This window comes from Gallus gallus, chromosome 1, assembly GCF_016699485.2.
Source record: "Gallus gallus isolate bGalGal1 chromosome 1, bGalGal1.mat.broiler.GRCg7b, whole genome shotgun sequence".
Taxonomy (NCBI): domain Eukaryota; kingdom Metazoa; phylum Chordata; class Aves; order Galliformes; family Phasianidae; genus Gallus; species Gallus gallus.
Genome location: NC_052532.1, coordinates 166,166,620 through 166,192,276, shown reverse-complemented (window position 1 = coordinate 166,192,276; position 25,657 = coordinate 166,166,620). Strand labels below are relative to the sequence as shown.

Sequence of the window (25,657 nt, the reverse complement as noted above, 5' to 3'; positions counted from 1 at the left end):
CTCGTTTATACTTTAAGTTGGTTCCATGCAATTTATACACTGGTAAACTTTACACCTGTGGTCAAGATGAAGGATCAGTCAAAAATACAGATATTAGATAAATTATATTAGATTAGATAAATCTATAAAGATAGATAAATAGGGTAATCAGAATTCTAGAGGAAAACAAGATAAACTTCAACCCATGGAGTTGCTGCAATCGATTATTTGGTCTCTCTAATCTATGTAGATTGCTCTGAAAGTAATGCCTCCTATTTATTTCCATGGAAACTACAACAGATACAAAGAACATAATAGCACTAGCTGATAGAAGAACTTCTTAAAAACCAAGAGAAATACAGAAAAAAAAAGTATATCTCAATCACAGAGAGCATCAAATTAACAGAAAAAAAGGACCTTGGTGATGTCCCCACAGGACGAAAAATGCATAATGTGTAGCTGCTGGAGCAAACAGGCAGAATGTGGAATCCAACAGGAATGCAAGGGAGTATAATTTAGAGAATATTATCAACCTCAAATGTTTATGACTTGTATTCACTTGGAACCCTTAGTGTCAATCTGGTCACTTCACTTACAAAATGATACTACAGAAAAAGAGCCAGAAGAAGAGCAAGAATGAGTAAGAGTACAAAAGAATATTTATAAAGATAGTTTATCTCAGAAAACAGGCAAATCCAAAGGAGGCAACAAAAAGGATAAAACAAGGAAGAGTTTATGGGCTTCTACTGGCTTTGCCTAGCACTAAGTGAGAATAATTACAGCCCAGGTTTCTACCTAAGGAAATATTTTTCCACAGAATGGAAAATTAGACTCCCATATAGTCTTTAGCATTACTAAAACAAAGAAATCAGGAAAAAGAAAAAAAAAGATATTGGACATTTCTGAAAGCATACCCAGAATCACCATAATCAAAGTAATTGGCTGGAATACAAATCTTCATTTCCAGCCAGTTTCTGATTACTAAGAACTGCAATAGGCTTTCCAGGGCAGCCAATCTGTCTACTGCAGCTCCCATCCCCTCAGGATGACCATTCTCTGAAGCTGCATATTCAATCAATGGATTTGATTCAGAAAGCTGAAAATCAGAGTCTACATTTTTAGTTGCCTGGATGACAAAGCTCCTATCACAGCTACTGGAGGTTTAGTTAATTATCAGTGGAGTCTTTATTTAATTGTGCAAATATTGGAATCTTCTTTAAATGGATGTTAATCTTATTGTTGTCGCATAGATTTGAGGGTCTCTAAACCCATCACTGAATCCCAATTTGAAGATATGGCAAGCTGAATCCCTAATTCAAGTATTATCTGGTACATTAATTACCATATTCCTAGAGGGCACCGTCCAGAAAAACAGTGAAATTATTTCCTCTGCTGCTGTCAGACACAATTTGTTAAAGGTTTAATCCAATCAGGATTTTCACTTTTCAGAATACAAGAAAGAAATAGGATATAAGTAAGAAATTGAGCATCCATGGTTTTATGCAAAAGTGAACTAGAAGGTGAATTTATATGAACTAGAAGGTGCTTAACTTAAAACAAATGTATAAAGGTAATTGTACAATGTAATACCTCAAAGTTAGAAATTATACCCTGAAATTATTATTTGCCATCATATTTATCACAGAGAAGCATAATTAAATGTTTTAATCATTAATTTGGAACTTAATTTTTTTTGAACTTAATGCAGATGCAGCCACAGAATGCCTGTGCATTTTATGTGAAACTAAGTTGGATTTATAATTACAAAGAGCATTTAAACCATGAATGTGGCTCAACCATTGAAAAGAGGCATGGTTAACATCTACAGATTTTTTTTCTTGTCGATGCTCTTTAAAACTTCTTAAAGACACCTAGTCCAAAAATTAGCCAGTCAAGACCTACTTAGGAAGAAATTCTTTACTCAGAGAGTGGTGAGGCACTAGCATAGGCTGCTCAGAGAAGTTGTGGTTGCCCCATCTCTGGAGGCATTCAAGGTCAGGTTAGATGATGCCCTGAGCAGCCTGAGCTGGTGGGTGGAGGCCCTTCCAGAGGGTTGCAACTGCATGGTCTTTAAGGTTCATTCCAACCCAAGTCATTCTGTGATTCTACAGTGCTTCATAATTGCCTTTCTTGCCCTGAAGAATTTCATTAACCGAATAAACCCGTTCAAGAATCATTATATAGTTTAAAAAATCCAATTTCTTATACCTACTAGAACATAAGCATACCATTAACACTGCACTTGCCTAAGACTCCATGCTTGCATGTTGCAGACCATTATTCAGTCTTATTCAATTTCAGACTTCTTTAGTGAACAATGAAGATACTTTCCTAAAGGCACTTGAAATATTAGCAATTCATCTGCCATCCCTACAAACCAAAACGTGTGAGGAATTAGAGCTCTGAGCAAAATTGGTCACTGACCCATTTGTTTTCATGCAATAATAGGGGACACTGATTCATCCTAATAGTGTCCCCAAGACGTAATATGTTCAGCAGAGCACTCAAAAACATCAGTGAGGACTCAGCATACATCGATCCCACCAAACTGTAGGCACAGGCAGACCAAAAGCCCCAGTAGACTCTTACGTGGCTGATGGAGAAGGCAGTGTTAGTCTTTGATGGGCTGAATCAAATCCTCCACCTGGGCTTCTCTCTTCCTATGGACTAACGCGCAAGTGAGAAGAATCCAGCCCTAAGGGTCTGATATAAAGCCTGCTGAAGCCATAGGACATCATTTCCTCTGTGTGTGAGGGCAGATAGAAATACGAAATGCCTGTAACCTACTAGAAGCTACCCTAACACAAGCTTTTCACTAGGAACTATTTGCTGGAAATGAGTTAGCTGTTCACCAAAAAGTAATAAAGAAAAAAGTAATAAGGAAAAAGCAAATGAAAAAGATAAGCTGTTTTAAGTTTAGTAGCTCCTGATTTTCATTAGCATCTATTTATTTACCTTAACATTCCCTTCAGCCTCAATTTGTTTGTAGCAAGAAAGGAAAAGTAATTTTGGTGAATAAACACTGATATTTAGTTACATAAAGTATTCTACAAGCATGCACATCACAAATAAACTCAACCTTAAATGTGTGTTTAATGACTAATTTTAGGACTTGAGTTTTATCCAAAAAAGAGCATGGAAAATCTTGACAAGCACACTTTTGTCCCAGATAGACAAACTGTAAGGGGCAAAAGAAGGAAAATCAGTAGAATCATAGAATCATAGAAATTCAAGTTTGGAAAGGACCTCTAAGATCATCTAGTCCAACCGTCCTCCCATTACCCTTGCTACCACAAGCCACTAAACCATATCTCATAGCTCCTCATCCAGACATTCATAGCTCCTCGTCCAGTAGCTTCCACAAGCCATGGAGTAGGAGCTTAATGTACATTTCTTAAAAGTGTGTTTTTCTTTAAATACCACTGTACATCTTATGGTGGATATTAATCATAGAATAATAGAATTACAAGGTTGGAAAGGACCTACAAGATCATCTAGTCCAACCATATTCCATCTAATGAAGTCTATATATGCTATTAGGCCAAAGAAAAAGGAAGAATACTACAGAAGGCAAGAGTTCAGGATTATTTTTTTACATTTTTAACACACACAAAAAAATGCTAACAGACCACTTACATCATAAGGAAGTGACATAACACTTATAAAACAACATAAAGGACAAAAAAAAAAAGAAGAAGGAATTTTAGGTGAGGTGAGATCATGCTCTTTCAAGACAGAAGAACATCATGTTTATTTTTCTTTATAAGGAGTACTGTGGGAAAGGTACCACCACCTCCCCCTCAAAACCAGTGTAGGCAAGGCCAGAGGCGTATTACTTTACCAAGTCATGTTGCTGGGAGACCGAGTTTGGCAAACACAAAGGAAGAAACCAAAACATTAAGAGAGATGATGACTATTACCATATTTCACAGTCAAATCAGATGGCACTTCAGTCCTGAACTCAACACACCAGTAATTTTTCAAAATGAATTTCAGTACTCCTTAGAGAAAGCATTGTTTGCTCCAAATTACCCAGGACATGAAAATAAATTGGTTTCTGAGTCTGTTAAAGCCGTAGGCCCCAAGACTTCTTCTTCACTGCTGTCTTCCCCAGAAACCTTGATGCTAGTTACAAAGCATGACTTTGGTGAGCAATGGATGGATTTAAAGGACTCTACATGAAATTAAAACACCAAACACTTGCTTTAAGAAATAGCAAGGAAAAAAAAAAAGCCAAAATCATAACACCTTCGTCCCTCAAAATTTCACCAAGAAGAATGTCTTATTTTGTGATGCAGTAATTTCATTGCCAGAGACTTCTTTTCTTTTTCCCATTGAAGAAACTACAGTGAGTGAAGTTTAGAACATCAGGGGATGCTGAGTCTTAAATGCTGAGTATTCCTGAATAACCAATTGCAGTCATAGTTACTGGGATTCCCAACTCATGATCTTTGCACACCTCTTGATTCCTCAGCTTTCCTGATGCCTGCCTGACAGCTGTAATTCTGTACAGGGGACAGACAGAAGCAACTTCCCAGCACCAAGACGGACCTTTCCGGAAGGCGAGCTAGCACATCACACCATCACCCCTCATCAGAGACCTGCAGTCAAATTAGGCTTTTTAATTAAAATTAAATTAGTCCTTTTAATTGTCAGCAAAGAAACTTACACTGACATAACATAGTTCTGTCTGGATTTCAGAATGTCCTCTCACTGCCCAGGAAAGTGGTGGATGCCCCATTTCTGCAAACACTCCAGGTCAGACTGGACGGAGCTCTGAGCAACCTGATCTAGCTGTAGGTGTCCCTGTTCATTGCAGGGAGTTGGACTAGATGGCGTTTAAAGGTTCAACTCAAACAGTTCTATTATTCTATAACATGCTGGGCTGCCCAGGCCAATGTGAACATATCTTTGAAGTTTTCTGAATGCTTCAGTGGCTGTCTGGTAAGTACTAGCACAGGGAAGAGCCGACAAAGCATCGAAGAGGCCTGCATTGGACTACCGTGAATTATAGTATTGACAGCACAGACCATCTGTGATAATAGAAGTCCTCAGGAAAATAGAAAATCTGCATTTTAGTAGAGAATAAGGGATATGTAGTTTAAAAGAAATTATACTGCTGCAGTTAGTGTGACAATTTGTGACCTTTAGAAGGACAACAATGACCCACAGTCTTCCTCCTTGCCTTTTCTTGTTCAAAAAATTTACTTTTCCAGCACAGGAATTGTGTCCAACATTTTCACTTAATTCCAGCCATGTACTTAAACAACAGATGGCAAGACCTCTGTGGAAAACACACCTGTAAACTTGAAGAACTGGGGATTTATGAAGACCCTTATTTCTTGTACCACTATCAGATTCAAGATACAGTTATGAGGCCAGTTTTTCACATAACTTAGAAACTGTTAAAATAAGGATACGCTCAGCAATTAAAAAAATATAAAATAGACTTCCATATGACAGAAGAGCAAAAATATTATTATAGGAAATTAAAGCAATAACGTAATTACATTTGAATCAATCTAGCATGCCATTTCAAAGACAAACTACAGGATAAAACCAAAAGTACTAATATCAAAGCTTGCTTTGTATTTGCCTTGTATCAGCATCTTCTGAAGTAAATGCTACCTAATAAATAGGTATCTGACCTTCCAAATTTCATTTAAAAAAATTCATCTACAAAACTATCAGTAGCTGATGAGATACGCCATTTCCAAATAAAGGACATTTCATTTCCAAACAGAGGACAATGAGAAGGTATTCAGAGGATTATTGTTTTTCTTCATAATGTTCTATCTACAGCTTTCAAGACCAACATTATAATGGTTCCATACCGTGAAGCTGTTGTTGACATTTTTTGTGCTCGATTCAGCTACACTGGCATCAGACAGGTCAACTTCATCAAATATTAGAGACTGTGAATGGAAAAAAAACACAAAAACATTAAATATAGCCTGGGTCCAATGTGAAGCATGTTTACATTCTCTGCTTTCGTTTCCTCCTATCCACTCTAACTGGAAGATAAAAATAAAATAAAAACAAAAAAGTAAAAGCAGAAAACACTAGTGAGGAGATAGACAGAACTTCCTTCTTCACCACCAAATACATTTCTATTTGATAGCTAAGAGAATGCAAAACAGTGGCTCCCAAAAAACATATTGCACTTAGGTTTGAGGCAACTCCAGATATCAGTGCAGATTGGGAAAAAAAATCATTGTGAACAGCCCTGACAAGAAGGACTTGGGATTTCTGATGGACAAAAAGCTGGACATGAGCCAGCAGTGCGTGCCTGCAGCCTGAAAGGCCAACAGTTGCCTGGGCTGCATCAACAGAAGGGTGGCCAGCAAGGGAGGGAGGGGACTGTCCCCTTCTACTCAGCCCTTGTGTGGCCCCATCTGGAGTACTGCATCCAGGCTTGGGAGTCCAGTACAGGAGGGATGAGGATCTCCAGAGAAAGGCCATGAAAACAATCAGAGGGCTGGAGCACCTCTCCTATGAAGAAAGGCTGAGGGAGTTGGACTTGTTCAGCTTGGAGAAGGCTCTGGGGAGACCTCAGTGCAGCCTTCCAGTACTTGAAGGGAGCTTACAAGCAGGAGGGGGAATGACTTTTTACATGGTCTGATATAGTGGTAGGACAAAGGGGAATGGCTTTAACTAAAAGAGGGAAGATTTAGGTTAGACATTAGGAAGAAATTTTTTACTCAGAGGGAGGTGAGGTGCTGGCACAGGCTGCCCAGAGAGGTTGCAGATGCCCCATTCCTGGAGGCATTGAAGGCCAGGTTGGATGGGACCCTGGGCAGCCTGAGATGGTGGGTGGCCACCATCTCACCAGATATCTTTAAGGTCCCCTCCGATCTAAGTAATTCTGTGATTCTATCATATTGCTTTAAAGCTAGATAGATGCAACTTTGGGGTATCCACTGTGTACCTTAAATGTGGTATCAGAGGCGAAAGATACACACATAATAAGATAAAAATGCATTGACCAGTTATACAATGGAGTTCTACATTCTTGAAAGAGAATCTATGATATAATATCTGTAAAGTGGGAAAATGGAGCTCAAGAGCCACAATGGGTTTATGAAGCAAAAGAAAGACTAACAGAGTCACCTTGCTCTTTTTTAACCATAGCTCACTCTTTCTCTTTTATGCTACTGGAAGGAGAAATAAAAAAATTGCTTACTGTATGATCCAGCATGCAACCAATGTTTGGTGAGACTTAACAAGTCTGGGGAGTCAGTGCTGCAGGGTATTCGTCCAACTGCCTACTCACTACTCCTCCTTTTCTCATCTTTATGACACAGATAACATTGCCATTCTCGCAGCTCATATCTGTAGTGTTTTTTAAGACTTAGAAGCTGCTTGGGGTAGCAACAAGTGCAGAAAAGTGTAATAGCACAGGTACTTCAGTGCTAGACTCCCTGCAGAGACTACATCTTCTCTGATTCATCACAGCCGTACAAGTGTGTACTATGCAACTCTAGTCAAGAGTCATAGAAAGAGAGGTTTTAGTGCCTCGGTAATAGAATATTATTAAGAGGGTTAGCTAGAGAAGATGATGGAGACCTGAAGCACATCACCTACATCTCCAGTCAGTTGCTGCAAAACCACAGGATACAGAAAAGTAATGACCATTGCTATGGAACAGCACAATCTGAGCCTCTTCAACAAGGCAAAATGCTCTCATTCCAGTCATGAGGTGGAGGAAGGAAATGCCTTCAAGAAGGGACAGAAGCATTCCCCTCTGTCCACCCTAGAATTTTGCACTATAAATTTCAATTGATGGGAAAGACCTTTCCCTCATATAAATAAGTTTTTGCAGAAAAGCTTCCTATTTTGATTTTGTGTAACCTTTTTCACCCCTGTAAGAGCAATAGGGGCATCAAAACTGAAGAGCTTTAATGCAGTTTGTGAGATGGCTTCTGAGCATTATTCCATTTTTACTATTTTTGAAATCATGGATTTGTTTGAGTACCACCACCCTCTAAGAAAAAACTACAGAAGATGAATCAATAGCTGGTCTGAATAGCCCCAAAAGGTAAAAGAACAGTGATAAACTTGACTTCCAAATTTAAAAATCAAGAGATATCATGTCTTCCTTAGCTAAAGCCAATTCAGCACACTGCTTCTTATATACAATATTATTATTGAAACAATCACTAATAAATCACTACATTATTGATATTCCAGTTATAAACCTAAGCGATGCTAGTATCACTGAATTACCTTTGAATCCTTAGCGTAGTAAAGGGTACGACCTCGAAGCTTGAAGTAACGCTTTTTCCACCTCTGAAAAGAACTGGTTTGCTTCAGTAGTAATCCTTCTTTTATACTTGTCTGAAAAATATTAAAATACAGTAGAGACGGTAAATACGTATCCAAATAGCTAAGCATATAGCTCAAAGTTATTAGGGTTTTTTTCTATTATTTATGTTACACATATTGTATAGATTTCTAACTATTCACATTCAATTGAGACTAACTCTCTGGGCAACCAAATGGCACAGCTACGTTTTCAACAGTGCCAATGTTGACAAAATGCTAATTTTGCATGAAAAGCAGGCAATCAAGAGGCATGTAATTGTTGTGAAGATTACCACAACACAATTCAAGTGTTTGGATAGCTACAAAACCACAAATATTAAAGTGAGAGCCAACTGGTAGTGGCACAACACAGATGAATGCTAAAACCAGCCTACGTGAGGTCATTTCCAGTGCCAGAGTCTGATTACACTGAGCAGAAAAACCATCACCACATAGGCCGTAATTCAACAAGGTGCTTAAAAGTGTCTCATTCAAGCATGGGAATTATGCAAGTTGTGCATGACTCAGCAAGTACCTTGCTGAACTAAGGTCTTCAGCGTACAAATACAGTTACAGTATCATAGACTCACAAAGGTTGGAGAAGACCTCCAAGATCACCCAGTCCAACCATAATTGGAATTATCACATTAAGGAAAGCATGAGAGCTGTAACTGCTAGAAAAATCTTCAGTCAAAAAACAGTTTGCTGATCCAAACCATCGCGCTGCAAACTGAGCCCTGCATACGTACAGCCCATTCCTTGAAATTCAGAAAGTGCATATTAGTGTATTCTGAATGTGCACGCAGCTTTAGCCAGCATGCCTGAGATTCATCAACCCGATGACATAAATTCTCCACTTAATCAGACAAAACGACACCACACAGCTAGCTAATTGCATGAATCCTGCAATCCATTTTCTTCAGCTTTCAAGCTTGCAAAGAGAATGAGAAAACGTAAGTGCATTTGGATATTATATTCCAAAATGGTCTCTAATGCATAAGATTTCCAATTTGTATTGCAGTAATGCGATGCAAATCTTGTAATACAATTTCTAGACAACACGATAAAAATATCATCTGAAGTTACTCTAGACTTTTTGAGGCTTAATCACACCTGATTTAAAGTTCATAAGCATTTCTGTCTGTTTTGATGTATAAAATCACCCTTAACTTCAATGCAAGTTAATAAAAATACAGAAAACCCAGAAAGCACTTAAACTTTCCTACCATTTCCTTTAAATGAGAGGCATAATTGCTATGAACATCACACCCTTCATTTAGATATTCCTATTGCAATAAACTCCAAATACAGCCCAATGACCACAAAGCAATTGAATTAACAGTCTCTAAAAGGCTGTCCTCTCAGATGAGATACTGCGGATGACAGTTTTGCTGCATCTCACTTTACATGTCAATGATTCAGAACATGGCATCCTGTTGGCCGCTCTATTCAAGCTAAAGAGTAGCAATTCCCAGCTGAAAAGGAATGGAGAGCATGCTTGACACACACAACTTCATGACTGCCTGCAATTTTCTGACCAGGCCCTACGATAAGCTATTTTTACGTGATATAAATAGATTTGATCAGTTAGCAATTCATCCAGTTGCAAGCGTATATTCAAAGCTGTTTAGTGTAGCCATGTGGCACTTTTGTTTTGCATTGCACCGTGAGATTTGCAAAGTTATCACACAGGATGGGATTAGATGGCTTCTATGTTTGTCAAGGGAAATAATAATCCACCTGTACAGCAAGCACTGACTTAGGGAAAAAACTTCCTACATGGAAGGAAATCCATGTTCACTGAAACACACTAAACATACTAAGAAACTCAGAACATATATATTACATTGCATATTATCAAGGAATTTTAAAAATCTGGTCAAAGAATTTTAAACCTCTTTAGACTTCGATTTATTACTTGCTAAAAATGAAATTTACCCTTTCATGCCATTTTTACACATCCAAAAGGTGTAAAAAATAAAGAGAAATACCTATTTCTCCTTATTTCTATTCATCTCTTAGAATACTTCTATCCCTGAATTCAAACCAAGAGCTTCTACATGAAATCCATTTTGCACTCAGCCCCTTAAAATTAACTTGCTGTAATCAAATAACTGTGCAGGCTCTGCAGAATGTATTTTTGTATTGAAATGCTAGAAAAATACTAGATTGATAAATATTTCCCTGAGGAATGTAAGCACTCCATGAAACATACATCTGAACATTCTACCACAAATATGTATTCTGGACTGAGATTTAAGCATGTCAAATAGCCAATTCCACAGCTGCAGAGTCCAAATTTGAGCCTAAAGCTTTGGCCCAGTATCTTTAATTAACTTCATTCAGTCTTTAAAATGTGCAGAAAACCCCCAGCTGCTGACTGAGCCATTAGTTAATCTGCTAATAGCGCTTTCCTGAATCTACATCCAAGTCACAACACATACAGGAATCTAAGAATGGATGGGGCCTCCCGGGGTACTGAATTTGGGTTCCCATTATGACGTACAGTCTGGTCATGTAAAGTTTTTTATAAGCATTCATCAGGATATAGCTACACCAAAAGAAAGCATTCAGTACCTTTTCTCTCACAACTGCAGATAGAGCAGTGCTCCAAGATCCCACCGTTCTGAGAAACCTTCTTCTAATTAATCTCAGCTGGACATTAAATCTGAAGCATAAGCAATAATCATTGCCAATTATATTAACTGCTTGCCTACTGCAATTTAGAAGAAACAAAAAGATGCACATCCCACAGTTCTATACTACTTATCACATTTAGAGAATCACTGCTCATCCGCTTGCCAGTCTCCAACTTCCCCATTCAGCCAGTTGTACAGCCCAGTAACACAACATCTCTTCAGAGGTATGCAGCTATGATAAAGGCAAACAGCTAATGGGTACAACAAAGACTCACAGTTAACATGAACGATATCACAGTAAGGGTTTAACTTTAGTTGCCAATGAGCTTGAACAAGTTTCAATGCAAGGCTGAATTAACAGCAAACAATCTTTACTACTTTAGCCATTAACAATTAGGAAGGTGATTCAGAGTATTACAATCACATCACAGTACTCCACAGTTGTATATTTTCCTAAAGAAATGTAATTATCATAGCCACATTTCATACAATTAAGGAGGTATAAATTTATAGTCAACAATCCAAGAACGCTAGATGCAACTCTGCATCACAATAATCTATAATAATAAATGGGATTTGTGCACATTTTGATCTCGAAAAGAATTTGAGGCATCTTCCTTCATATCAGAAGATTTAAAATCCTCCATATATATTTGAATATTCGGAAACAATTGGTTTTGTTTCAAAGAGACTCAACTACACTGCCTTACTTCTGATTCCCTCCTTTTGTGATGTCCCATATTTGTGCTGAAATCAAAATTTGTACTTCTGTTGCTTCAAGAAAGAGAGGAAAAAGAAAGGAGGAAAGATTATGAACTTAGAAAACAGTGAACTGTCTATATATAGTTTACTGGCAACTGCAAGTGAAAACACTGAATAATTAAACATAAAACTCTGCCCTCGTTTTAAGGTATGTGGCTGCATGTGCTGTTCAAAATGTGTCAGGAGACTGCAGAAGACAACATCAGGAAATGTCTGAAAATGAACAGAATGAAAAAGAGAACAGGAAAGGCCATAAAACAAGGCAGGTTAAATGTAAACAGGAAATTTAGAGGATGAAGAAGAATTTTAAGATCACCTTGCAACAGATGCTCACGCTGAGACTAAAACATTCTTTAAATACTTTGAAAGATGAAAGGCAACCAAGCAGTTGCCAGAATCATTTTCCAAAAGAGGCATGAAAAGAGTACTGAAGAAAGGGAAGATCACAGCAAAGAAGTTTAGCAAGTTCTTGGCATCCATCATTACTGATGAAGATGATGGGTCGGCTTCTCACACAACACATCTTTGTAACGTCAGAGTAGCTACATCAACATGAAGCACATGCATAGGAAACACCAGACCAGCCGAATCACTCTGTCATTTGCCTCAGGTGGCACTGACCCACCAGTCCTGAAAGGACCACTGATACTAAAATCCATTGCTGGTAACATAGTAGAGTCCATGTGAAAGAATAATATTGCTGAGCCCACACATATTTGAGGGGAAAAAAAATCAATGAGCTTTTGCAAAAGAAAATATTGCCTTACTACTGGCAGGAACTCAGAGAGTGGAGTGGAAGTGTGTGGGTAAATGAAGACCCAGTCGACTTGTATTTTCAGAACAAGGCATCCCACTAAAGACTAATGAAGAAAGTAAGAATGGAATTGAAAAAAAAATGGGATTTTTATGGACTTAAAAGGATAGGAAGCACAAGTATTACTTAATAGTCACTTTTTGCTGGATGAAAGTCTTAACGATACGGCTCCCAAGGAATCAGGACTAGGACCAGGTCTATTCAATTTCTTTGACCCAAAGAAGGACCACACAGCAAAATCTTAAGATCTGTGGTTAAATTTCATGTAAATATCTTAAAGTTTTAAAACTGAACAGGTGGGCTAACAAGTAGAAGACAGTGTTCAGCCCAAGTCAATATAAGATGACTTGATTAGGGAAGAATAATGTGATCCTCAGAAACATTCTCACATGAACTTTGAGTGGAGAGAAGATCTTCAAGTCATAGTTGACAGTCCTCTAAAATCCTCAGTTCAGTGTTCAACTGCAGAGATAAAAGCCAACTAAATGTTGGGTGTCATTGTGAAAGGTGACGAGTAAAGACGAGCTTAACAAAGATAATAAGCAAGTAGTGGCTTTATGAAACTTGCTGTCAAAGGGGACTGCAGAGGCAGACAGTGTCAGCAATTATAAAAAAAAAGAACTAGATAAATTCAAAAACAACACTTTCATACAGTCCCTTTTATATTCTGTGGGAAAGTACCAGGGGAATGGGTCACCAAAGGGACAGACTTGCATGCTGCTCCTATAGACTTTCCTATATCACTGATGAAGATGGAATATGGTTTGACTCCATAGTAAAAATTTCTAACAAACAATTCTTCCTGCCACACTGAAAGCATCTCTTTTGCTTTGAAGCCTGATGTTTGTGTCTGAAAGTGTATCAGAGCCTTCATTTACCAAAATAATTAGCATTTGGATTGTTGACAGACCAGAATATTAAAGGATAAAAAAAATTTCAAAAGACAGCATTTATTTATTATCCTCCCGTGACACTTCCCATTTATAAGACCTTGCCAAGTTAGGTACTGACATAAAATCACCCCTCTCCCTTTCAGTATCATGGAGGGTTTGCTACACTTTCACAGTCAGCACAGGTTTGGCTGCAGGCAGACATAGTCGTCGTTACACTGCAAGGTAAAGTCTCACAGCTCCAATTTACTCAGAGCCCCTTAAAATATTCCAACTGTTCAGCAGACCAAAAATGACTTCTATTATTATCAAATTTGACAATCAGGATCTTTAATTTTGAATTAAATCATGACCTGATTATTCTTGGCTTTTGGTTTTCCTGACAATCTCAGCACAGCAGCTTCCATTACTGTCATTTATCCTGACACGTATTTCATTAATTATGTCAAAATAAAGACAAAATTTATCTACAGAGATTAAATACTCAATCAGCTGTTCATCTCAAGGTTGCGTTTATACTGAGGACTGCCTAGCATACAGTCTGACATATGAAAATTAGAACCAAACCAAGAACTACGTAATGCCTATGAATATATACAACTAAAAATGACCAAAGTAAAAAAGAAATTGAAAAGTAATATAATCGTATTGACTACAAAACACTACTTCAATTTCAATAAAATAAGCATCATCAAGAACTGAACGCTAACAACTGATGAAGCAAATGTAATCAGTGACTGAGAAATCACAAAGTGCCAAGTTGCATACGGTCATCCTGACACTGTTGATGAGTTATCCCAACAGAATGTCTGGATACCTTTGGGATACCACTTCTCCAAAAGCTCAGAAGGAAAGCCAGTCACGCTCCCCCCACTCCCTACCACAAGACTAGGCTGTGATTAAGCAACACGATTTCTGTGTAATAACAAAACAGGATGTTCTTCCAAAGTTATTTTATATAACGTATTTCTGGGGCTCCTTTATGTGAATGGATTTTAGCCTAAGTGAAACTATAACACAACTGAAAGCAATTATATAGTCCATGCAGTTCCTCAACCTTGTTTTTCCCCCATGTTCCCTTCCAGCCTATGCTGAGGGCACAGATTTTGCATTACTGTTAAGCTAAAAAAAAAATGTGACTTTCAGATTCCTCTGTTTGGCAGTGCAATAAAACATGAACCAACATCAAACTGTGGATAAACTGCCATAGTAAGAATATATTGGTAACAAAGTGAAGCTGAATTAGCAAACTGATTTAAAAATAGTGGCTGGAGAATGTATCAAAAATTAACAGGATACTGCCATGCCAGGATGAATAACTACACTAAGAACCAAAAAAAAAAGTATCTTAGTTATAAACAATATCAGACTGAGAATCAGAGAACAAACTCAAGCTGCTGTTCAAGTGTTTAAGCTCATAATTTCCATCCCTACACAACACGTTGATCTCAGTCTGTGTACTCATTAATCAGGGAATGACAAAGCTGTAATAGACTGAAAAAGGATAAAACAATTCATAGGACCATGACTTGGGGCAAATGTCTAAGGATCTGGGTTTTATTTCACAACGGAGCTAAGAGAGTAATATTTTACAGCTACTGTTTGGGGCTTCAATAGGTATTCCTTTTAAAGCACACATGCTCTGAGGGGAAAAATTTGCAACAGTTATGTTTCAATGGTTTTTAAACGAAAGAATATAAATGGCAGATATCTTACAGAAGAAGAAAGGAAAAATACAAAGCATAATAAATAGTCAAAAGCACTCAGCTGGCAAGATCTTCTTCTTCACCACAGTTATTTAGATCTTGGTCTTGGTTTCAACTGAATAGGAGTGGCAATCAACGCACCGGCCTGGTCTGTAAAGTCTGTGTAGAACACGTCCAAAATAAACCACTAGAAATGAATTTCTCTATGGAAATGCTTTATTTCCATAGAGAAGAGAAAACTCTTCCTCTAGTCCTGTCTAGTGTTAGTATGCAAATAGCTGTTGATCAATCACTTGAGGAAATTACAGAAGCATCATATAACAAAAATATATTAAACTTTGCTACAGACTTCAAGTGATCCTTCCTTGCAAACAACTTACAAGTTAAACCTGTCATAACAAACCCTCTGTGTTTTACTTATTGCAGTTTTAATTTTTTCCCCCTGGAGAATGTTTAAACAAATTCCAGTGATGAGGTCAGACTTCCTAGGAGCTCAGTTTGGTAGAAGAGAGCCTACACAGAACAAGTTAAAGCTTGTGACTCTGCAGGGAAAGCTGGGGAACAATTCACACCGGGTGATGAAGCTGTAAACATACATTTTCGGGACATATCAGTATTACACAGATGTGTTCACCAAGAGCAGGTTCTTAGAATCCTTACATTTAGCCCCTTCTTTGAGGAGATGAAAAACCTAAAAATGCCACTCCTTCCATTCTTAAACTTTCTAAAATACTAGTTATTTTAGAAAGGGATCGGCCATGGCATAAATACTCACGTCTGTACAGACATATAGCCAACAATTTCGCAGATGCTGCAGATTCTACATAGTTGAGCATTATAAACCTAGAAGCTTATTAACTGAATATCCAAGCATTCCTGAATTTTTATAGCGTTTCCTATTGCTGCAGATATAGAGAGTACATGCTTTAATCTAATTCAGTAGTTGCACTACATTTCAAGTTTATATTGGCCTCAATTTTGTTTTACTGGATGGCACATAAAATCCTGGATACACATTAATCATGTTTTGAATTACATTTTCTAGGTTTTTTTTTTTTTTTTTCCTTTAACAGTCTTATTTTAACCATCTATTTCTAGAACAGTTAACAAAACCTTTAATTCCATAATAACTCGCAAGTATGGATCTCTTGCTTATCTACAGATCTCTTGAGGCTTGGGGAGAAAAAAAGTAATATACTCAATTACTGAGAAAGCCATCTTTAAGTAAGTAGACTGGGAAGCTCACTTAACAACCACAGTACAATCCACGGGTAAGGATCACCACCCAAAATCTGCTGGCAAGTCTTTGTAATACAGCTGGGAAAGCTGCTGGCATTCTTTGCTGCAAGGGCATTTGTGTACTCATGGTGAGCCTGCTAAGGTTGTTTCTCCTCAGGGGCACAACATGGCAACTGCCTTTGCTGAGCTATCAGGTTAGTCAGGGATTACTAACCCTCCATAAATCCATGCTGACTACTCCCAGTCACTCCCAATTGTTTCCAGGATTATTTGCTCCATCGCCCTCCCAGTGACCAAGGTAAGACTAACTGGCCAGATGCTCCTTCTTGCTCTTCATGAAAATGACTTTCTCCTTTCTTCCAGTCCTTAGTAGCTATGACCTTTGAAAGGTAATGGAGAATGGCTTTGCAATACCACCAACCCAAAGATATGTAATACATCAGCTCCAGTGAACACCCATGCTATTTATACCAAAATTGATTCTCCTCCACCTAAGGTAAGTCTTCCTTGCCCCTAACTTTCCCATTGTTCGCAGGGACCTAGGACTGCTCAAGAATGGTCTTACCAATAAAGACCAAGGTGAAGAAGGCATTGACTCTGTAACCAGGTCCCCTACTTCAGCCCACAGCAGACATGCACATGCCCTGTTCTTCCTTTTGTTGCTGGGAGACCTGGTTAGCCTTCAAATCCCTTGCTAGATTCAGCTTTGGCTTTGACTTTCCTAACCCCATCCCTACATGGTTGAATTCCTTCTGGGTCACTTGCCCCAGTCTCCACCTTTCATATGCTTCCTTCTTATGTCTGAAACGTTTCAAAAGCATCTTGATCACCCATGCAGTAGACTGCTCTGAAAGTTGTGGGCCATAGAATCATAGAATCACAAAGGTAGGAAAAGACCCACAGGATCATCCAGTCCTACCATTCACCCATTACCAATGGTTCACACTAAACCATGTCCCTCAACACAACGTCCAAACGTTCCTTGAACATTTGTGGTTGTCTACCACAGACAGACAGATTGTCACTCTCTTTCACTCTATCTTTCTGTTAGTTGTAAGAGTGAAATTCTTCGTAGCAAAATACACCTTCTCTTCAGTTAATTTTTCTTATAACATGTTACAAATGTTATTGAGCTATCCTTGCACCATTTCAACCAGTCAAGAATTATACACAACTCCAGCAGTCTAGACAATGTCTGGAGTTCAAATTGGCATCAGAACTCCAAGTTTCAGTTACTATATTTTATATAATGTGGAGTTATTCATTTAGTGGATAAGTATTTTACGGTTTGGTGTATTTTGGAGGAAAATAAAGAAAAGTCTGCGACAGAGTACAGAATGAGTGCCAAAAAGATCTGAAGTTTACTGTCTGAGCAATGACAATCCTCTCTGGTAGGTTGCTTATTTGTTGCCTCTTGGCTCTAAATATGCAGGAAGGAACACTATTTTTTTCATGTCAAAGAGGGGCTATGTTGATACATTCCTTGTTTGCATTTTTGCAGCTACATCTCGTAATTACACATGTACCTACTGAATGTGTACTTAGGGAAGAGATTACTAGCGCAGGAGTACTGGTGAATTCCCCAGAACAGCAAAACACTTTGTAAAGGACAAGGTCTGAAGCAGTTCTTACTTTATCTAGCATTTCCCGTGGTAAAATTGTAATTTACTCAGTGGCCCTTAGCAGAAGCCACAGTGGAAGCAGAACTCTCATATTACAACCAAAGGAGGAAACTCTCACTCAAGCCCATGAGACTGGAAAGCAGAAGAATAACATACGTTGGATCCTCCCTTCCCCTCTGTTTACCAATGGGAAATACAGGCCTGTAATTACTTGTGAATCCACACTGCCTCAATGCTGAGGCTCATTCATGTATGTGCTATTTTCTCTCATTCAGAAAACACAATGGGCAGCTTCTCCCAAAGCACACGTCTGGACAGGGGCAGAGGAGTACTTTGCAGAGCTATGTACAGCAGGGCCCTGCTCATCTGTCCAACAAAGAACACAAGCTCATGCTTTTACTCTGTGTCAAACCCTTGAGTTGTGAAACACAACGCAACGCTTCCTTCAGCCACTCAGAAAATCAGGGGGAGTCCTCTTGAAACAAATTACACAAAGGAGTAGGTGGTGACTTTGAATCGCTGGTATGGACTTACCAAAGGCAAATCATGCCTAAGCACAAGGGAATCTTTTCTAACACCCTTGCATCAGAAAATCACATAGCACCCCCTGCTTGATATTTAACAGCTCTTACTGCTAAAATATATCAACAGCAGTCACTCACTCACTTTTGTTTCTTTCAATGCGTTAAGCAGTAAAGTATGGATTTTGCCTTTTCAGTTTTAAACAGCTCAGTGGTCATTTTTCCCACTTAATTCAAACTGCTATTAAAAATAGCCCTAGCATAAAAGCAAATGAAACTACAAACATGGAAATGCATGCACTAGAATAAAACAAGATTAAACTTCAACTTGAGTACACACGTTCATTTCGGTTTTGGTTTTTCATTCTGTTTTTATTATTATTATTATTATTATTGAGGAAAGTGCCTCCAGATAAGTAAGTCCTCAGTTTTATAAAACCTGTCACTTTGCATACCCACTGTGTAAGAGGACTTGGAGCTTTCAAGGTAAGAGCATGGATACATTTCACAATGCACTTGCTTGCAGATTGTTATGCAAAAGCTGCTTTTCAGGGAAGCTAAAAAAAAGGCAAAGTCTATTTCGGCTTTAATAAAACCTCAAGCATATTCTTAAATCTTCATTTAACAGCACATCCACTAACAAAATCAGAGGCTCATAAAAGACCTGGCAGAGGCATAATAAAGATCTTTTAGTCCCTATTCTTCTCAAAGTCAAGACAGACTGTGTACAGATTTGCAAAAGCCTATCATTTTATTCAGGGGCCCCATTTTCTCACTCAGCTCAAAAGCAATTCCTTATTCAAAACACCTCATAAGAAAAGGGACAGGGAAAACAACAATCCCTTGATGACTGCTACTACACTTCACTTGGCATGTCCTGATTATCTTTTGTTCAAGTCACAGAGTTTTCAACAGGAGAAAATATGACATACATGCAGTTATTAAATGAGTCACAAGGTTGCCCAAATTAATGAATTTACATCTAGGTGTAAAATACATAAATATTTTTTATAAAAAATATATAAATGCGTTGAACAAAAACAGAATTGCAGATGGTTTTCCACTCAGGATATAGTTTATGAAAGTCTTGCCATGCACCAGGCTTAGCATACTGCCCATGCAGTAGGAAACCTCTCAATGAAGAGTCCTCTTCAAGAGCTTTATGCGTGAGAAGCTCTGCTCTCCTCTGGGATGTGAAATGAGTGTGTGTCCTATTTTTTTCACTGGCCTTTCACACAAAAGTGGAAAGCATGGAAAATGTTTGTTTTTAAAATAGATGTGGTTAGTCAGACTTCTTCTTATGTTTCCTCATCACGTTTTCCTGCTATTGACCTTCGTCTGCTTAAGATACTTTTCTTATTATTGCTTACTTGTGTTTAATACAGGCACTATAAATTTTTGAGAGTCATCCAATTTCTAAGCAATTAAGTTCTTGAGGAATGTCTGAGGTCTATCTTTTCCGTATGAAGCTTGACAGATAAACCCTAGAAAATCATGCCCACGCTGCCTGCCTCTCCCCTTTGCTATGATGCTCACAGAAGGAAACTGGCAGCCACCCTTTGGGCCACTGTGCAACATTTGGCCTTGCACATTCCAGGGCCAGTATTCCAGAGTTGAAAGTCAGGGCAGTTGCTCCTTGGCACTGAAATCACCAAGTCCACCAAAATGCCTGAGATAGAGTAACCCGTCCTCTTTGCACACTTGTGCTGGAGGCTGAGGTATGTCTGAGCTTTGTCTACGCACTGAGAACTTCAAAGAGAACAAGCCAAAAATTGTTAGAAATCTATTAATCGGATTTAAGCTGCATGATGAAAATTTAAAATGCCTGGGATGATCTCCCAACTCCTTTCAAACTCACGAGGCTTTGAAGAAATGCTACGTAAGTATGATGCTAGGATCCACAACCTCCTTGGGCAACCTGTTCCAGTGCATCACCACCCTCTGATATTTCATTGCTTAATCTGGGCTGAAATTAACATCATTAGCCATTCTAGAGACACAGCAGTTAGCACCCCAAAAAAAGAATGTCTTCTACAAGCTAAAACAAGCTTAAAATCAGTTGTCCTGATTTTATGGCAACTCCATTGATTTACTCCAGCAGCTGCAGAGGCTGTAACTCCTCTCCTCTAAGGACACAGCTACCAGCAGATTTCTCAGGTTGCTAATTGAAAGCTGATCAATCAGTCAAACTGGTTAATGGCAGCTTTGTTGAGAAGCAGACTCTAAGCTGATAATTTTCATGAAAGTTGCCCAAAGTGGAAGAGGATTATCATTCTAATGATGTTGTAGTTGTTGTTTCTACAACCTCATATTGGTTTTCCATACATAATATGAGCACATAGCAAAAGCATTGGGTGTTTTAATTACAAATCAGAAACTACGACTCACCAGGCTTTCCTCTCTAAACTACAGATCAGAATTGCTGAACCCTCACAAAGGCTTTTGCTCGTACAACAAAACATGGCTCCCCTACTCTCAGAAGTGGCAGAATAAATACAAAGGACTGGGCCTACGCTTCCTTTCATTAGCTGACACGGTAAATGGCCAATGGACATATGTGCTGTCTGCACAATGCATGAGGTGCAGACACAGCATCCTTAAGCCCCTTTATTCTTCACGGGAAGTCACAGTTTAATCTATATACCTGTTAGTTACTGTAGGTCTTAAACTCGCAAGAGAAGCCTGCAGGGGAGAAAGCACAGACAGGCCCTGACAAGCTAATACACAACGAGAGTAGCAGTGAGCCTTAAATGGGTTGGTGATAGAGGCCTAACGGGCTCCTCCATCCTCCCTATGACCACGCCATCCATCTTCAGAGCAGCAACAAGCCACAGAAGCCCACTTTATTAATGGGTCCTGCTAAGCAGCAGGCTTTTTGCTTTTCGTCTGCATTAGGGACTGGCTAGGTTATCATTCTGAATGAGAAGGCAGGTGGTCTCTTCATTCTTTAATTTTATTTTAAGACTGATGGAATCATAATATTTATTTTCTATGTGTAAAAAAAAAAAATCTGTCCAAGTTTGAGACACAGTCAGGGATGCCTTTCTTACATTCCCAGGGCAGACAGCCTTTTTATTCTATACACCTCTATTTTAATACTTGGCTTCAATGGAGTAGAAAGTCAATGAAAAGCATAACAAAGATAAATATTCTGACACACAAAGCACAGCAAATGGAGGAGGGAAAGTTCTTTATTTGTAGGCTTTGAAATTTTTCTGAAGAAGTTTTAGAGTAATTTTACTTTCTGTTTTCTTAATCACATGTTGAACCTGTCGTGCCTTGTAGAATCCCTTTGGTGCTATTTTTATTAGGTCCAAAAGTGGGCTGAATATGGCCCAACATACATAACAAGAAGTTACTGCCCCAAGGAGCCTGCAGCTATAAACACTGAAATGCAAAAAGGATGCACTGTGACCCCTATGGAAGAAATGCATTGGTTTTTAGCTAAGCAAAATTATGTGTCTATTTGAATATCAAAAGGAGATGAGAGAATTTCAATGAATAGAGATAAGTGGCACGCATGAAATGAGATGGAAGGTCTTTATAGCAGCACTGGCACAGAAGAAAGGACAAGACAAAAAAAAAGACACGGGATTATAAATTCTAACATGCTGGGAAAAACCACACACAAATCAGAAAGGGTCTCCTGTAGTGTGAGCGGACAGCTTCTGATTCATAGCAACCATTCACATATCTTATGAATAATCAAGCACTGAGAACAATGACACTTTGGAGTTTCAGCTTACGTTTGTTAATAACATTTACTGCCATTTCATATGCTGTGCCATTGATATCATACAATTGAGTATGGCTGTTTAATTCACCTGTCTGGAAACCAGTTCAATGAGCAAACAGAATCAATATTGAAGCATAAACCCATGTGGAAAAAATGTGCATCGATATTGCTATCAAGAGAGGAGAAATCTTTCTGGATAAGAAAGCCCCAGCAGTATTAAAAAGAAGAGTGATATCAAATACACGTCCACATCTGTCAATACACAAAGCCAAGTATTGCTGTTTGGAAGCTGGTTCTCACCACCCGTCTGAAAATGAGACACAGAAAGTAAACAAATATAAATATAACCAATTTTAAAACTGCACTAACATTAGTCTGGTACGGACGAGAAATGAAGAGAGCCCAATTAGGGTATAATTGGGTACTTTAACAACAAAAATTGAAAATCACAGTAAAAATATGGAAACCATCATCTATTCCAGAAGAGATGTTAACACAGATTAGATTTCTTACGGCTTATAAGGAAAACTCATATATTGTGACTTGAATAATAAATGAGAACCACCAACTTCTCTTCTGTGCATTTAGAGAGGACTGGGGCAGGTGGAAGAAAAAGCCCTCTTCATCACAAACCATGCCAGCATATCCTATGATGCTAAATTACAGATACCAGATGTAGCAGGATTACTCTGGGTCTTGAAGGCTGGGCAAGACCAACATTAAACAACCCTGGAAATAGTGTGTTATAGTTGCACCAACGGTGAGGAGGAAGATGATACAGGAACTATCTATATGCAGAATGTACATGGAAACCCCACGGGTATGCAACCCAGTATCCAAGTGAGTTAGTTTGCAAGGCAAGAGGCAAAGACAGCTTTACTACCAACTTGACACTAATTATAAGGAATTGTGATGAAACTGATCAACGGCAGTGATAATTTTGACTTTAAAGGTATATCATTAACCTGTATTAATGGATTTTAATCCTCTGTGAATTCTAAGAGAGATAATTATGAAGCAATAAATCATTAAGAGACAAAAGTTTCCTGCAGTGTTTCAAATAATACATCGTAATTATTCCTACAAATTAATTACATATTGAAATGATAAAAATAGGTGAAAGTAAAAATGACTTTTTTTATCTAGCGTGAGCATTTTATACTCATATACTCAATATAATTAATACCAACCTATTACATCCCAGGAAGAGATAATAAACTTGTTTGTAACTACTAATTCTGCTTTCTACAGTGAACAGAGAATTCACACAAACAAACAGCATTTGCACACCTTCTTAGAGGTTATCCATTCTTTTGGAAAACAGAATTATTTTATTAATGCCTCTTCTATATTCTTCTGAGCACATTTGTTCTTTGCACTGCCCTTTTACACTGCAGGACGTCATGGGCATTTCTAATGGGCGCACTGCTGCTGGGTGTAAAAACTACTCTGGAGTTAAATACTGCACCTAATATTTTAGTGCAATAAAATAGCTGTTTCCAGTGAAATCCCATGTTAAACTGCTTCATTTCATTTCATTTTCTTAGTGATTATTAAGACGCTTTTATAAATTCTGTATCTGAAATTTGTACATGCATTTCTCTAATCAATCCCTAAAAGTTGTTGGAAAAGCCAGTTCCTATTGCAACCACATAAGTAACATTGACTCTGAGACAAAACGATGTGAAACTAAGAGAATTACAGAATCGTAGAATGGCCTGGGTTGAAAAGAACCACAATGATCATCTGGTTTCAACCTCCCTGCTGTGTGCAGGGTCAACAACTAGACCAGGCTGCCCAGAGCCATGTCCATCCATGCCGATTTTCATCACCTCCCATTAATCTCCATCTAATGTCTTAAACAAATAATAAAGTAAAAACACAAGCAGCATCCTTCGAAAAACATCAGCTTCTAAATCCACAGCTGAAGTTTTTATTCTGTTTTATACAATGGAATGCCCGCTCCTGGCCACAGGGGGGTAGCAGCGTGATGGCAACGTTCATGCACAGTGAGCAAGCTCTTGCTTGAGAGCGCATTTCTGCTGCAGGTTTTGGACATCTTGGATTCTTTATAGCACGTGCACTTTACCTACAGGACATACTTGCATGTGGCTGACTGCATTATCAAAATGCAAAATGTGGGAGAATGAGGGAAGAAATGATGCAAGGTATCCCTTCCTTCTATAGAGAAGTCACTATGGAATGGAAAAATAGAGCAGTCATAAATTTACATTAAGTGATGAAATATATAAAGGAATACTTGGCAATCATGAACCTGACATTTGCAATCACTAAGTAACAAAAGAGTAAGCATCTTTTGCTAAGACAAATTGGTAAGTAATCAGTGGTTAACTATTTATGGGGCTAAATATTGATTTTAATCTTCTGAAAATAACAGAGAGTGCTTGTGTTTTATTCTCATCAAAATAAAGGTTAATTACAATTCTCTTTTAATGTAGATAGGGTCAGTCTATTTTTCTGTTAGATATATCAGTCTGTATCATATATAACATACATAAAAGAGTCAAGTCTTATGAAAGCCACTTACCTTTTTAAGATAAGTGTATAAATATTTATTAGATTCATATTGGAAGCAAACAAAATAGAGGAAGAAAAGGCGAAATAGCTATAAGTACATGCAAGATCATACAAGCGTAGTTAAGCACTGTAACAAACTGGCTGTGCATTATGAATTGTCCTTATCCAGCTATGCCGATTTGCACATTTTATTATTTGACTCTATGATTCTGTATTGTAATTTATATTGTTATACGTAAAGATGCATATTATTTTTACTCACATAATAGCCCAAAATTCATTTGGTAGTGTTGCCATACATGGTTAGAGACAGATTGTCAAGACTATACAGGCAAGAAAATAAAGAAGCCTTTCAGTTGGCAAACGAGGCTGAGCCACCCTGTACTGATTTGCTCCTCTCCGATCTTTCTTTCCTTATGCTACCGCACATAATCCGTTGCAAAGTCAATAAACACCAGCCTTGCTATAAGCTACGTACAGGCAGTGTTTGTACTAAAATCTAAATAGGCATTGTTAGGGGCTTGCCCAGGCTTGAAAGTGAATGCAGATTATGGGAGTGTTTGACACTAATGCGCAATAGCTGCTTCATAACCCAACGTGCAGTCATTCCTACCCACAAGCAAAGGCATCACATTCCTGTTTTGCCTAATCCCCAGCTCAAGAACTTCTTCTTTCCTGACAGGATGATTCAGTAAATCAACAGCTACATCTGAAATATTTCCTCCTCAAAAGAAATTCAGCTCTGACAACCCATGAAAAAAACGGTCAGAATGGGGCAAGGCATTTTGTGGTAAAAGCAGAAAAAAAGCCACAATGGACAAAGTGAGGGCTGTACCATCACCAGCAGTTACTGTGAAACCCGACACAGTTCAAGAGCACACCACTTCCTTCACCACGTCGCTGCTCT

At 38.3% G+C, this 25,657-nt stretch overlaps 1 protein-coding gene across 6 annotated transcripts in view; it reads right to left on the bottom strand.

Annotated features, from left to right (window-relative positions):
• The window catches only part of DGKH (diacylglycerol kinase eta), a 172,343-nt gene that overhangs the window by 77,289 nt on the left and 69,397 nt on the right, over positions 1 to 25,657 (bottom strand). For 5 of the 6 annotated variants that reach the window (XM_001232790.6, XM_004938670.5, XM_004938671.5 and 2 more), the window contains 2 exons: positions 8,206 to 8,316; positions 5,814 to 5,894 (listed from right to left, as the gene is read on the bottom strand). In XM_001232790.6, the coding sequence (XP_001232791.3) occupies positions 5,814 to 5,894; positions 8,206 to 8,316 (192 nt within the window). Of the gene's footprint in view, positions 1 to 5,813; positions 5,895 to 8,205; positions 8,317 to 25,657 lie in introns of those variants that run through there. The other variant, XM_004938672.3, reaches the window with a different exon arrangement.